This window comes from Gallus gallus, unplaced genomic scaffold (genome assembly GCF_016699485.2).
Source record: "Gallus gallus isolate bGalGal1 unplaced genomic scaffold, bGalGal1.mat.broiler.GRCg7b scaffold_80, whole genome shotgun sequence".
Taxonomy (NCBI): Eukaryota; Metazoa; Chordata; class Aves; order Galliformes; family Phasianidae; genus Gallus; species Gallus gallus.
In genome coordinates, this window is record NW_024096032.1 from 1 (window position 1) to 13339 (window position 13339).

The 13339-nt window shown below is 64.1% G+C and overlaps 2 protein-coding genes across 3 annotated transcripts; one reads left to right on the plus strand and one right to left on the minus strand.

The window, feature by feature from the left end:
• Positions 1 to 1037: 1037 nt before the first annotated feature.
• On the minus strand, positions 1038 to 1882 carry CUNH2orf68 (chromosome unknown C2orf68 homolog). Its single transcript, XM_046906213.1, has 2 exons — positions 1571 to 1882; positions 1038 to 1193 (listed from the first exon to the last, which is right to left on the minus strand). The coding sequence occupies exons 1-2, from the start codon at positions 1864 to 1866 to the stop codon at positions 1073 to 1075; spliced, it is 417 nt and encodes a 138-aa protein (XP_046762169.1). The 5' UTR covers positions 1867 to 1882; the 3' UTR covers positions 1038 to 1072.
• USP39 (ubiquitin specific peptidase 39) lies at positions 1861 to 13339 on the plus strand. 2 transcript variants are annotated; one of them, XM_040657258.2, is made up of 12 exons: positions 1861 to 2334; positions 3435 to 3504; positions 3622 to 3716; positions 3816 to 3952; positions 4057 to 4209; positions 4302 to 4527; positions 4990 to 5067; positions 6722 to 6789; positions 8724 to 9055; positions 11112 to 11247; positions 13033 to 13119; positions 13243 to 13339. In XM_040657258.2, the coding sequence occupies exons 1-12, from the start codon at positions 1923 to 1925 to the stop codon at positions 13288 to 13290; spliced, it is 1842 nt and encodes a 613-aa protein (XP_040513192.1). In that variant the 5' UTR covers positions 1861 to 1922; the 3' UTR covers positions 13291 to 13339. The 2 variants fall into 2 exon arrangements, with proteins under 2 accessions (XP_040513192.1, XP_046762168.1); XM_046906212.1 differs by lacking the exons at positions 11112 to 11247; positions 13033 to 13119; positions 13243 to 13339 and having other exon boundaries at positions 6675 to 6789; positions 8724 to 8943.

A 13339-nucleotide genomic window follows, 5' to 3' on the forward strand; every position in this document is an offset into this window, starting at 1 on the left:
CCCCCCCTCCCCCACAAACCCACCCTGCGGATCCCCCCACGCCCTCCCCCCCCCAAGCCCTCCTTGGAGACCCCCCCCCAACCCCTCCCCTCCCCCAATATTGGGTTCCCCCCCGCCAAGCTCACCACAGTGACCCCCCAGTACCCCCCCCCCCCACATTGGGTACCCCCAAACCCACCCTTGGGCGCCCCCCCCTACCCCAAGCCCACCATGGGGACCCCTCCATGCCATCCCCCCACATTGGGTGCCCCCAAACCCACCCTTGGGTACCCCCCCCCCCCCCCAAGCCCACCATGGGGACCCCCCCCAACCCTTCCCCTCCCCCAATATTGGGTTCCCCCCACCCCAAGCTCACCACGCTGACCCTCCCATACTCCCCCCCCCACATTGGGTGCCCCCAAACCCACCCTTGGGTGCCCCCCCCCACCCCAAGCCCATCATGGGGCCTCCCCCATACTCCCCCCCACATTGGGTACCCCCAAACCCACCCTTGGGTGCCCCCCCCAAGCCCACCAAGGGGACCCCTCCCATACTCCCCCCCCCACATTGGGTACCCCCCCCCCCCCCCCAAGCCCACCATGGGGACCCACCCCACGCCCACGCCCCCACATTGGGTGCCCCCAAACCCACCCTGGGTTACCCCCCTGCCCCCCCCCAAGCCCACCCTGGAGACCCCCCCCCAACCCCTCCCCTCCCCCAATATTGGGTTCCCGCCCCCCAAGGTCACCACACTGACCCTCCCGTACCCCCCCCGGACATTGTGTACCCCCAAACCCACCCTTGGGTACCCCCCCCCTACCCCAAGCCCACCATGGGGACCCCTCCATGCCATCCCCCCACATTGGGTGCCCCCAAACGCACCCTTGGGTGCCCCCCCCCCCCCAAGCCCACCAAGGGGACCCCTCCCATACCCCCCCCCCCACATTGGGTACTCCCCCCTACCCCAAGCCCACCATGGGGACCCCCCCCATACTCCCCCCCACATTGCGTACCCCCAAACCCACCCTTGGGTGCCCCCCCCCCCCCCAACCCCTCCCCTCCCCCCATAGCCCCCTCCAATGCCGCCCCGCACTCACCGGAGCGCCGCGCTCTGTACACGGGCTGATCGGGGCGGCGGGGCCGGGGGGGGGGCCGCGGTGTGCCGCCCCCGGGCTTTGCCCCGTGTCTGTCTCACGGCGCGCTCGTAGGCGTCCCTGGGCAGAGGGGCTCAGCGCCGGGATACCGGGGGGGGGGGGGGGAACACCGGGGGGGGGGGAACCGAGCACCGGGATGGGCGGGGGGGGGTTGGGGGGGTACTGAGAGGATGGGGGGTGTAATGATGGGAAACGGAGAGGGGAAGGAGGAGTCGGGACGGGGAACGGAGGGCACCGGGGGGGCCTAAAGGGGCACCGGGGGAGAAGTGTAGGAGAACCGGGCGGGGTACGGGAATACCGGGGGAGGCTGTGGGGGGGACCGAGGAGGGCTATGAGGGTGCAGGAGGGCTTTAGGATACCGTAAAGGGGGATATGCGTGCACTGCAGGGGGGGTTTGGGGGGTCCCCGGGGGGCGTTACCGGAGGCCCGGCCGGTACCTGGCCAGCTGGTTCCGGCGGATGTGCCGTACGAAGCCGTGGCTCATGTCGAGCCTCCCGCCCGGCCGGCAGCGCCGCCCCGAACTCGTCTCCATCCGCCGGGACAGTGCGGGAGGCGACAACCGAACCCCGCCGGTTCCGGGACGCGGCCCCTTTAAAAGTTCCGCCGGAGTCCGGCACGCCGCTCTGCGCAGGCGCGAAGATCGCAGAGTGAAGCGCGCATGCGCAGAGCGGGCACGGCGCACTGCGCAGGCGCGGAGCCCACGGCGCTGGAGGCGGCCGGGAGCAGTGCGCATGCGCAGAGCGCCTACAGGGCGCGACGCGTGCGTGGAGGCACTGAAGCACTCTGCGCATGCGCGACGAGGAGCGACGCACGCGCGTTGGTGTGCCGGCGCATGCGCACTGCGCAGTGATGTCGAGCCGCGGGAAGAGGGAGCGGGAGAGGGAGCGGGAGCGGGCGGCGGCGCGGGGCTCCGGCTCGGCCTCGGCGCGGGGATCCTCCCGGAGCCGCCGGGACAGCGATGCGGAAAAGGCCCGAGGCCGGAGGGAAGCGGAGCGCGGCCGGGAGAAGCGGGAGGCGGCGGCGGCGGAAGCCGGGCCGGGCCTGGGGTCGGGGCCGGGGCTGCTCGGGGGGGCCGCGCGCGGCCGGAGGGAGGCGGGAAGCGGCAACTGGGCCGGAACCGGAAGCGGAAGCGGCGGAGCTGTGCGCGTTAAGCGGGAGCGGGAGGAGGACGGCGAGTCTGAGCCCGAGCCCGAACCCACCGGTGGGGAGAACGGGGGGGAGGGACCGCGGCTGGGGGTGGGCCGGGGTCGGGTGTGGGGTTATGGGGGCGGTTATGGGGGTGTGGGGTCGGTTATGGGGGTATGGGGTCAGTTATGGGGGTGTGGGGTCGGTTATGACTGTATGTGATCAGTTATGGGGGTGTGGGGTCGGTTATGGGGGTACGGGATCAGTTATGGGGATGTGGTGTTGGTTATGGGGGTGTGGGGTCGGTTATGGGAATACGGGGTCAGTTATGACTGTATGTGATCGGTTACGGGGGTGTGGGGTCGGTTACGGCTGTATGGGGTCAGTATGGGGGTGTGGGGTCGGTTATGGCAGTATGGGGTCGGTTATGGGGATATGGGGTCAGTTATGGCTGTATGGGGTCGGTTATGGGAGTGTAGGATCAGTATGGGTATGTGGGGTCAGTTATGGCTGTATGGGGTCAGTTATGGTTGTGTAGGGTCAGTATGGGTATGTGGGGTCAGTTATGGGGATATGGGGTCAGTTATGGCTGTATGGGGGGAGCAGTCGTGGTTGGGGATGGGTTTGAGGCTGTGGGGTGGATCCAGGGGGGTTCTGGGGGTTGGTGGCGTCTATGGGGATGCTCTGGGGTCGGGTTCTGCTCTGTAGGGTGGAATTGGGGGCACCGCAGATTGCGGTGGGTGTACGGGGAGGAAGCAGGACCGGTTGTGGGGGGGTTGGTGTCAGCCTGGGGGGGGGGCAGGGCTGGATCCGGGGGCCTGGGGTCACATATAGGCCTGTGGGGCAGAGCCTGGGCTGGTATGGGGCGTTTGGGACCCCAAATAGATAATGGGGGGGCACTGGGTCTGGTTGTAAGGGCTGTGGGATCTGCTTGGGGGTGTAGGGAAAGCAGGGCTGGGTATGGGGGGGGGGTGGGGGGGGTCAGTTATAGGGGCACGGGGTGTGGAATGGGGGAATCTGAGGTCAGATCTGGGGGTATGGGGGGAGCTGTGGGTTGGGGTCAGCACTGGGATCGTGGGGGGCGTTCTGGGGCTGCTTTGGAGCTCAGATCTGAGCCCCCCACCCCATTCATCAACGAGCTGTACCCCCCCACGACCACCCTCCCCCCCCCGGCAGTGCGCTATGGCCGCTTTGACCCCGAGGACCAACGCAGCCGTCACTGCCCCTACCTGGACACCATCAACAAGTGAGAAGTGGGGGGGGGAGGGGGGGCACCCGGAGGTGGGGAGGGGGCGCAGGGGGGAGATGGGCACCGCGGGGGGGTCCCCACGGCCGCCCCCCCATAACTGTGCCCGCCTTGCAGGAGCGTGCTGGATTTTGACTTCGAGAAGCTGTGCTCCATCTCGCTGTCCCACATCAACGTCTACGCCTGCCTGGTGTGTGGGAAATACTTCCAGGGTGAGCTCTGTGCGTTGGGATGGGCAGCGCAGCCCCCCCACCCTCTGCTTTGTTTTTTGGGGGGGGGGTTTGGGCCCTGACGCCCCCTCTCTCCCGCAGGCCGGGGCCTGAAGTCGCACGCCTACATCCACAGCGTGCAGTTCAGCCACCACGTCTTCCTCAACCTGCACACCCTGAAGTTCTACTGCCTGCCCGACAACTACGAGATCATCGACTCCTCGCTGGAGGACATCACGGTGCGCTGCAGCACCGATACGGGGGAAGGGTGGGGAGGGGGGTGGCTTTGTGTCCCCCCCACACATGCTGTGACACCGCCGTGTCCCCCCCCCCCGTTGTGCAGTACGTGCTGAAGCCCACCTTCACGGCGCAGCAGATCGGCAACCTGGACAAGCAGGCCAAGCTGTCCCGTGCCTACGATGGCACCACGTATCTGCCCGGCATCGTGGGGCTCAACAACATCAAAGCCAACGACTACGCCAACGCCGTGCTGCAGGTTTGGGTTTATGGGGGGGGGGGATTTGGGGGTCGGGGGGGGGGGTAAGAAGCGCCTTTGGGTGCCGTACCCACACCGTGCGCCACCCCCAGGCTCTGTCCAACGTCCCACCGCTGCGGAATTACTTCTTGGAGGAGGATAACTATAAGAACATCAAACGGCCCCCGGGGGACATCATGTTCCTGCTGGTGCAGCGCTTCGGGGAGCTGATGCGTAAGCTGTGGAACCCCCGCAACTTCAAGGCTCACGTGTCCCCCCACGAGATGCTGCAGGCCGTGGTGCTGTGCAGCAAGAAGAACTTCCAGATCACCAAGCAGGGTGAGGGTCTGTGGGACGCGGCCGGCTGCGGCCACCGGCGCTGCACCCACACCAACACCGACACGTAGGATCATAGAGCCATCATCTCTGTGGCCCTCTGCTGAACTCTCTCGAGGGGATCCGTGTCTTTCTTGAACTGAGCAGCCCGAAAGTGGGCAAAGTATCCCAGATGTGGCATCAGCAGAGCAGAGGGGGGGGATGGTCCTCTTAGAGTAAGGAGGGCACGGTTAGGAACCCGTGTCTTAAATCTATAACGGGTGCACGGGCATCTCTAAAGCTGGACTTATTTCTAAGTGTGCCAATTGGTGGCTTTTAATTTCTTGTCAGCTCAGCCGTGCGCCTCTTGATCTACTGTTCAGTCATTATGAAGGTGAGCTGCTTGATGACTGAAGCACTAGATCAAGAGGCAACCCCCCTCTCCTTCCTCCTCCTCCTCCTCCTCCTCCCCCTCCCTGTTTGCAGGGGATGGGGTGGATTTCCTCTCGTGGTTCCTCAACGCGCTGCACTCAGCCCTGGGGGGCACCAAGAAGAAGAAGAAAAGTGAGTGGGGGATGCGGGGGCTGCAGGCCGTCCCGTGGCCTTTGGCAGCCCAATGCTATCCCAATTATGTCACCCCCTGAGCCCCTCCGTCAGCCCCCTGCCCCCCCCTTTGGTCACTCCCTGTGCCCCTCCGTCACCCCTCGTGCCTCTTTGTCACCCCCTGAGCCCCTCCGTCAGCCCTCTGCCCCCCCCCTTTGGTCACCCCTTGTGCCCCTTTGTCACCCCCTGTGCCCCTCCATCACCCCTCGTGCCTCTTTGTCACCCCCTGAGCCCCCCCTTTTGGTCACCCCTCGTACCCCTTTGTCACCCCCTGAGCCCCCCCACTTTGGTCACCCCTCGTACCCCTTTGTCACCCCCTGAGCCCCTCCGTCAGCCCTCTGCCCCCCCCTTTTGTCACCCCTTGTGCCCCTTTGTCACCCCCTGTGCCCCTCTGTCACCCCCCCCACGTTACCCCCTGTGCCCCTTTGGCCACCTTTCATCCCTTCTTTGTCACTTCTTTGCTCTCTTTCACCCCCTTTGTGTCCCTTTTGTCACCCTTTTACCACCCCTGTGCCCCTCTGCCACCCCCCATGTCACTCCCTGTACCCCATGTCACCCCTGTGCCCCCACTGTTACCCCCCATGTCACCCCTGTGCCCCACTGTTACCCCCCTTGTCACTCCCTATGCCCTTCAGTCCCCCCCTCATGCCCCTCTGTCACCCCTTGTCACCCTTCTACTCCTCTGTCACCCCCCCATGTCACTCCCTGTACCCCTCTGCCACTTTTCATGCCCCTCTGTTACCCCCCCTTGTCACCCCATGTCCCTTTTGTCACCCCTTTGCCCCACTATTACCCCCCTTGTCGCTCCCTGTGCCCCTTTGGTCGCCCCCTCGTGCCCCTCTGTCACCCCACATGTCACCCCTGTACCCCTCTGCCCCCCCCCATGCCCCTCGTCACCTTTCTGCCACCCCCATGTCACCCCCTGCCCCTTCTCACTCCCACGTCACCCCCTCATCATCCCTGTCCCCTTCTGTCACCCCCCGTGCCCCATGTCACCCCACGTCACTCCCTCTGTCACCCTATCTGCCACCCCCATACTTCATAACACCTTGTCACTCCTCTGTCACCCCCTCTGTCACCCCTCTGCCACCATTGTGCCCCACGTCACCATCATCATCCTCTATCACCCCCACGTCACCCCCTGCCATCCCCACGCCCTTTGTCACCTCTGTGCCACCCCATTTCACCCCCACGTCACCTCTCTGCCACACCTGTGCCCTTTTGGTCACCTCTGTGCCCCATGTCACCCCTCTGCCACCCCCACGCCCCTCTGCCACCCTTCTGCCACTCCTGTGCCCCGTGTCACCCCATGTCACCCCTGTGCTCCGTGTCACCCCACGCCCCTCCGTCACCTCTCTGCCACCCTTTGCCACCTCCACATCACCCCTCTGCCACCCCCACGCCCCATGTCACCCCAGTGCCGCCCCACGTCACCCCTCTGCCACCCCATTTCACCCCCCCATTAACCCCTCTGCCACCCCCATGCCCCTCTATCACCCCTCTGCCACCCTTTGTAACCCCTCTGCCCCCCCCGTGCCCCACATCACCCCTCTGCCACCCCATTCCAGGCCTCTCCCGTCTCCCCTCCGTCCGACACCTCTCTCTGTGCCCGCAGCCATCGTCACCGACGTCTTCCAGGGCTCCATGCGCATCTTCACCAAGAAGCTGCCGCACCCCGACCTGGTGAGTACCCCCATAACCCCTCCCCCCCCCCCCCAGGCCTGGTGTGTACCCCCATACCCCCTCATACCCCCCACACCTGCTGAGTACCCCCATACCCCCCCCCCCCCAGGCCTGGTGAGTACCCCCATACCCCCTTCCCACACCCAGTGAGTACCCCCATACCCCCCACAGCTGCTAAGTACCCCCATACCCCCCCTACACCCACTGAGTACCCCCATACCCCATACCTCCCACACCCAGTGAGTACCCCCATACACCCCATACCCCTCCCACAGCTGCTGAGTACCCCATACCCCCCATACCCCCCCACAGCTGCTAAGTACCCCCATACCCCCCCTACACCCAGTGAGTACCCCCATACACCCCATACCCCTCCCACAGCTGCTGAGTACCCCATACCCCCCATACCCCCCCACCTGCTGAGTACCCCATACCCCCCCCGGGCTGCTGAGTACCCCCATACTCCCCCCCACCTGCTGAGTACCCCCATACCCCCCACCCCCAGTGAGTACCCCCATACCCCCCCAGGGCTGCTGAGTACCCCCATACCCCCCACCCCCAGTGAGTACCCCATACCCCCACCTGCTGAGAACCCCATACCCCCCATACCCCCACCTGCTGAGTACCCCATACCCCCCACTCCCAGTGAGTACCCCCATACCCTCCCACCTGCTGAGTACCCCATACCCCCCACCCCCAGTGAGTACCCCCATACCCCCCCCCACTTACTGAGTACCCCATACCCCCACCTGCTGAGTACCCTATACCCCCCACCCCCAGTGAGTACCCCCATACCCCCCCCACCCAGTGAGTACCCCCATACACCCCATACCCCTCCCACAGCTGCTGAGTACCCCATACCCCCACCTGCTGAGTACCCCCATACCCCCCACCCCCAGTGAGTACCCCCATACCCCCATCTGCTGAGAACCCCATACCCCCCACCCCCAGTGAGTACCCCATACCCCCACCTGCTGAGTACCCCATACCCCCCACCCCCAGTGAGTACCCCCATACCCCCACCTGCTGAGTACCCCCATACCCCCCACCCCCAGTGAGTACCCCATACCCCCACCTGCTGAGAACCCCATACCCCCCATACCCCCACCTGCTGAGTACCCCATACCCCCCACCCCCAGTGAGTACCCCCATACCCCCCCCACCTACTGAGTACCCCATACCCCCACCTGCTGAGTACCCTATACCCCCCACCCCCAGTGAGTACCCCCATACCCCCCCCACCCAGTGAGTACCCCCATACACCCCATACCCCTCCCACAGCTGCTGAGTACCCCATACCCCCACCTGCTGAGTACCCCCATACCCCCCACCCCCAGTGAGTACCCCATACCCCCACCTGCTGAGTACCCCCATACCCCCCACCCCCAGTGAGTACCCCATACCCCCACCTGCTGAGAACCCCATACCCCCCATACCCCCACCTGCTGAGTACCCCATACCCCCCCCCCCACACCCAGTGAGTACCCCATACCCCCACCTGCTGAGTACCCCCATACTCCCCACCCCCAGTGAGTACCCCCATACCCCCCCCCCACCTGCTGAGTACCCCATACCCCCCACCTGCTGAGTACCCCCATACCCCCCATACCCCCCAGAGCTGCTGAGTACCCCATACCCCCCCCACCTGCTGAGTACCCCGTACCCCCCCAGGGCTGCTGAGTACCCCCATACCCCCCCACCTACTGAGTACCCCATACCCCCACCTGCTGAGTACCCCCATACCCCCCACCCCCAGTGAGTACCCCATACCCCCACCTGCTGAGTACCCCCATACCCCCCACCCCCAGTGAGTACCCCATACCCCCCACCCCCAGTGAGTACCCCATACCCCCACGTGCTGAGTACCCCCCTTCCCCCCCCACGGGCTGTGTTGCTGCCCCCCACGGCTGCCCAGCGCTGCTCCCATCCCTCAGCCGGCCGAGGAGAAAGCGCAGCTGCTGCAGAACGCGGAGTACCAGGAGACCATGGTGGAGTCCACCTTCATGTACCTCACCCTGGATCTGCCCACGGCGCCGCTCTATAAGGACGAGAAGGAGCAGCTCATCATCCCTCAGGTGCCCCTCTTCAGCATCCTGGCCAAATTCAACGGGGCCACCGAGAAGGAGTACAAAACCTACAAGGAGAACTTCCTGAAGCGCTTCCAGCTCACCCGGCTGCCCCCCTACCTCATCTTCTGCATCAAACGCTTCACCAAGAACAACTTCTTCGTCGAGAAGAACCCCACCATCGTCAACTTCCCCATCACGTGGGTGCTCCGCTTTCCTCACCCCGAGCTCCGGGGGGGGGTCCCGGGTTATGGGGGGGGGGGGGAGTTTATGGGGAGGAGAGTCCCGGGTTATGGGTGGCGGGGGGGGAGTCCCGGGTTATGGGGGGGGGGGGGGGGAGTTTATGGGGAGGAGAGTCCCGGGTTATGGGGGGGGGGGGGTCTCGGGTTATGGGGGGGGGAGTTTATGGGGGAGGGGGAGTCCTGGGTTATGGGGGGGTCCCGGGTTATGGGGGGCGGGGGGGGGGTCCCGGGTTATGGGGGCGGGGGTCCCGGGTTATGGGGGGGGGGAGTTTATGGGGGAGGGGAGTCCCGGGTTATGGGGGGGGCAGGGGTCCCGGGTTATGGGGGGTGGGGGTCCCGGGTTATGGGGAAGGGGGGAGTTTATGGGGGAGGGGAGTCCCGGGTTATGGGGGGGGGAGTTTATGGGGGAGGGGGGTCCCGGGTTATGGGGGCGGGGGAGGGTCCCGGGTTATGGGGGGGGGGGGGGGTCCCAGGTTATAGGGGGGGGGGGGGGAGTTTATGGGGGGGGGGGCAGGGGTCCCGGGTTATGGGGGGTGGGGGTCCCGGGTTATGGGGAAGGGGGGAGTTTATGGGGGAGGGGAGTCCCGGGTTATGGGGGGGGAGTTTATGGGGGAGGGGGGTCCCGGGTTATGGGGGCGGGGGAGGGTCCCGGGTTATGGGGGGAGGAGGGGGTCCCAGGTTAGGGGGGGGGGGAGAGTCCCAGGTTATGGGGGGAGGAGGGGGTCCCGGGTTATGGGGGGGGGAGTCCTGGGTTATGGGGGGGGGGGGAGTTTATGGGGGAGGGGAGTCCCGGGTTATGGGAGAGGGGAGTCCCAGGTTATGGGGGGGGGGCGGGAGTCACGGGTTATGGGGGGCGGGAGTCACGGGTTATGGGGGGGTGGGTCCCAGGTTATGGGGGGGGGTCCCGGGCTATGGGGGGGGGGGGGGGAGTTTATGGGGGAGGGGAGTCCCGGGTTATGGGTGGCGGGGGGGGAGTCCCGGGTTATGGGGGGGGGAGTTTATGGGGAGGGGGGGGGGGGTCCTGGGTTATGGGGGGGTCCTGGGTTATGGGGGGCGGTGGGGGGTCCTGGGTTATGGGGGGGGGAGTTTATGGGGGAGGGGAGTCCTGGGTTATAGGGGGGGGGGGAGTCCTGGGTTATGGGGGGGGGCGGGGGGTCCCGGGTTACTGGGGAGTCCTGGGTTACTGGGGGGTCCCGGGTTATGGGGAGGGGGTCCCGGGTTATGGGGGGGGGGAGTTTATGGGGGAGGGGAGTCCTGGGTTATGGGGGGGGGGGGGGGGGGGGGAGTCGTGGGTTATGGGGGGAGGGAGTCCCGGGTTATGGGGGGTGGTAGGGGATGGTAGGGGATGGGTAAGGGGTGGTAAGGGATGGTGAGGGATGGGAAGGGATGGTAGGGGATGGGAAGGGGTGGGAAGGGATGGGAAGGGGTGGGAAGGGATGGTGAGGGATGGGAGGGGATGGGAAGGGATGGGGAGGGATGGGAAGGGATGGTAGGGGATGGGAAGGGATGGTGAGGGATGGGAAGGGATGGTGAGGGATGGGAAGGGATGGTGAGGGATGGGAAGGGATGGTGAGGGATGGGAAGGGATGGGAAGGGGTGGTGAGGGATGGGAAGGGGTGGGAAGGGATGGGGAGGGATGGGAAGGGGTGGGAAGGGATGGGGAGGGATGGGAAGGGGTGGGAAGGGATGGGGAGGGATGGGAAGGGATGGTGAGGGATGGTGAGGGATGGGAGGGGATGGGAAGGGGTGGTGAGGGATGGGAGGGGATGGGAAGGGGTGGTGAGGGATGGGGAGGGGTGGGAAGGGATGGTACGGGATGGTCAGGGATGGTCAGGGATGGTCAGGGATGGGAGGGGATGGGAAGGGGTGGTGAGGGATGGTGAGGGATGGTCAGGGATGGGAAGGGATGGTGAGGGATGGTGAGGGATGGTGAGGGATGGTGAGGGATGGTAAGGGATGGTCAGGGGATGGTGAGGGATGGTGAGGGATGGTGAGGGATGGTGCCGCCCCGCAGCAACGTGGACCTGCGGGAGTACCTGTCGGAGGAGGTGCAGGCGGTGCACGCGCACACCACCTACGACCTCATCGCCAACATCGTGCACGACGGCAAACCCTCCGAGGGCTCCTATCGCATCCACGTGCTGCACCACGTCAGTGCATCGGGCGGGGGGGGGATTTGGGGGTGGGGGGGGGGCGGCCCTCAGCATCACTGTGCCCCCCCTCCTTTTGTTTATGGGCCCCTCCCTTTTATTTATGCTCCCCCCCTCCTTTTATCTATGCCCCCCCTTTTATCTATGCCCCCCCTTTCATTTATGCCCCCCCCTTTTTATGCCCCTCCCCTTTTATTTATGCCCCCCCCTTTTATTTATGCCCCCCCCCCTTTTATTTATGCCCCCTCCCCTTTATTTATGTCCCCCCTTTTATGCCCCCCACTTTTATCTATGCCCCCCCTTACTTATGCCCCCCCCTTTATTTATGCCCCCCCTTTTATCTATACCCCCCTTTTTTTATGCCCCCCCTTTTATTTGTGCCCCCCCTTTTACTTATGTCCCCCCCTTTATTTATGCCCCCCCTTTTATTTATGCCCCCTTTCATTTATGCCCCCCCTTTTTTTGCCCCCTCCCTTTTATTTATGCTCCCCCCTCCCCTTTATTTATGCCCCCCCTTTTATTTACGCCCCCCCTTTAATTTATGCCCCCCCTCTTATCTATGCCCCCCCTCCCCTTTTGTTTATGCCCCCCCTTTTATTTATGCCCCCCCCCCTTTTACTTATGCCCCCCCTTTTACTTATGCCCCCCCTTTTACTTATGCCCCCCCTTTTACTTATGCCCTACCTTTTATTTATGCTCCCTCCCCCCTTTATTTATGCCCCCCCATTATTTATGCCCCCCTCCTTTATTTATGCCCCCCTCCCCTTTTATTTATGCCCCCCCCTTTTTATGCCCCCCTCCTTTATTTATGCCCCGCCTATTATTTATGCCCCTCTCCCTTTTATCTATGCCCCCCCCTTTTATCTATGCCCTCCCCCCCTTTTACTTACGCCCCCCCCCTTTTACTTACGCCCCCCTTTTATCTATACCCCCCTTTTATTTATGCCCCCCCTTTTATCTATGCCTCTTTATCTATGCCCCCCCCATTTACTTATGCCCCCCCTTTTACTTATGCCCCCCCTCCCCTTTATTTATGCCCCCCTTCCCTTTTATTTATGCCCCCCCTTTTATGCCCCCCCCTTTTACTTATGCCCCCCCTCCCCTTTTATTTATGCCCCCCCCTTTATCTATGCCCCCTTCCCTTTTACTTACACCCCCCCCTTTTACTTACGCCCCCCCCTTTATGTCTGCCCCCCCCTTTAATTTATGCCCCCCCTTTTATCTATGCCCCCCCCTCCCCTTTTGTTTATGCCCTCCCCTTTTATTTATGCCCCCCCCATTATTTATGCCCCCCCCATTATTTATGCCCCCCCCATTATTTATGCCCCCCCCATTACTTATGCCCCCCCTGTTATTTATGCCCCCCCTATTACTTATGCCCCCCCCTGTTATTTATGCCCCCCCTATTATTTATGCCCACCCCTTTTATCTATGCCCCCTTCCCTTTTATCTATGTGCCCCCCCTTTTATTTATGCCCCCCCTCCTTTTATCTATGCCTCCCCTTTATCTATGCCCCCTTCCCTTTTACTTACGCCCCTCCCCTTTATCTATGCCCTCCCTTTTATTTATGCCCCCCCCCTTTATCTATGCCCCCTTCCCTTTTACTTACGCCCCCCCCTTTATGTCTGCCCCCCCCTTTATGTCTGCCCCCCCTTTATGTGTGCCCCCCCCCTTTATGTCTGCCCCCCCTTTATGTGTGCCCCCCCCTTTATGTGTGCCCCCCCCTTTATGTGTGCCCCCCCCTTTACGTGTGCCCCCCTTATCTCCGCCCCATTCGTTGGCAGGGCACTGGGAAGTGGTACGAGCTGCAGGACCTGCAGGTGACCGACATCCTCCCGCAGATGATCACTCTGTCCGAGGCCTACATCCAGGTGAGGGGAGGTGTGGGGGGTGTGGGGGGGGGGCACGGGGCACACCATGGGGCAGAACGACCCCCAAAATGCCTCCATCCCCCCCCCCCCACCTCACCCCCCCCCCCCACCTCTGTGCCCCAGATCTGGAAGCGCCGGGAGGAGGATGAGACGAACCAGCAAGGCGCCTGAGCCCCCCCCGGCCCCCATTAAACCCCTCTCGTTTTCTGTCTGCTTTTTA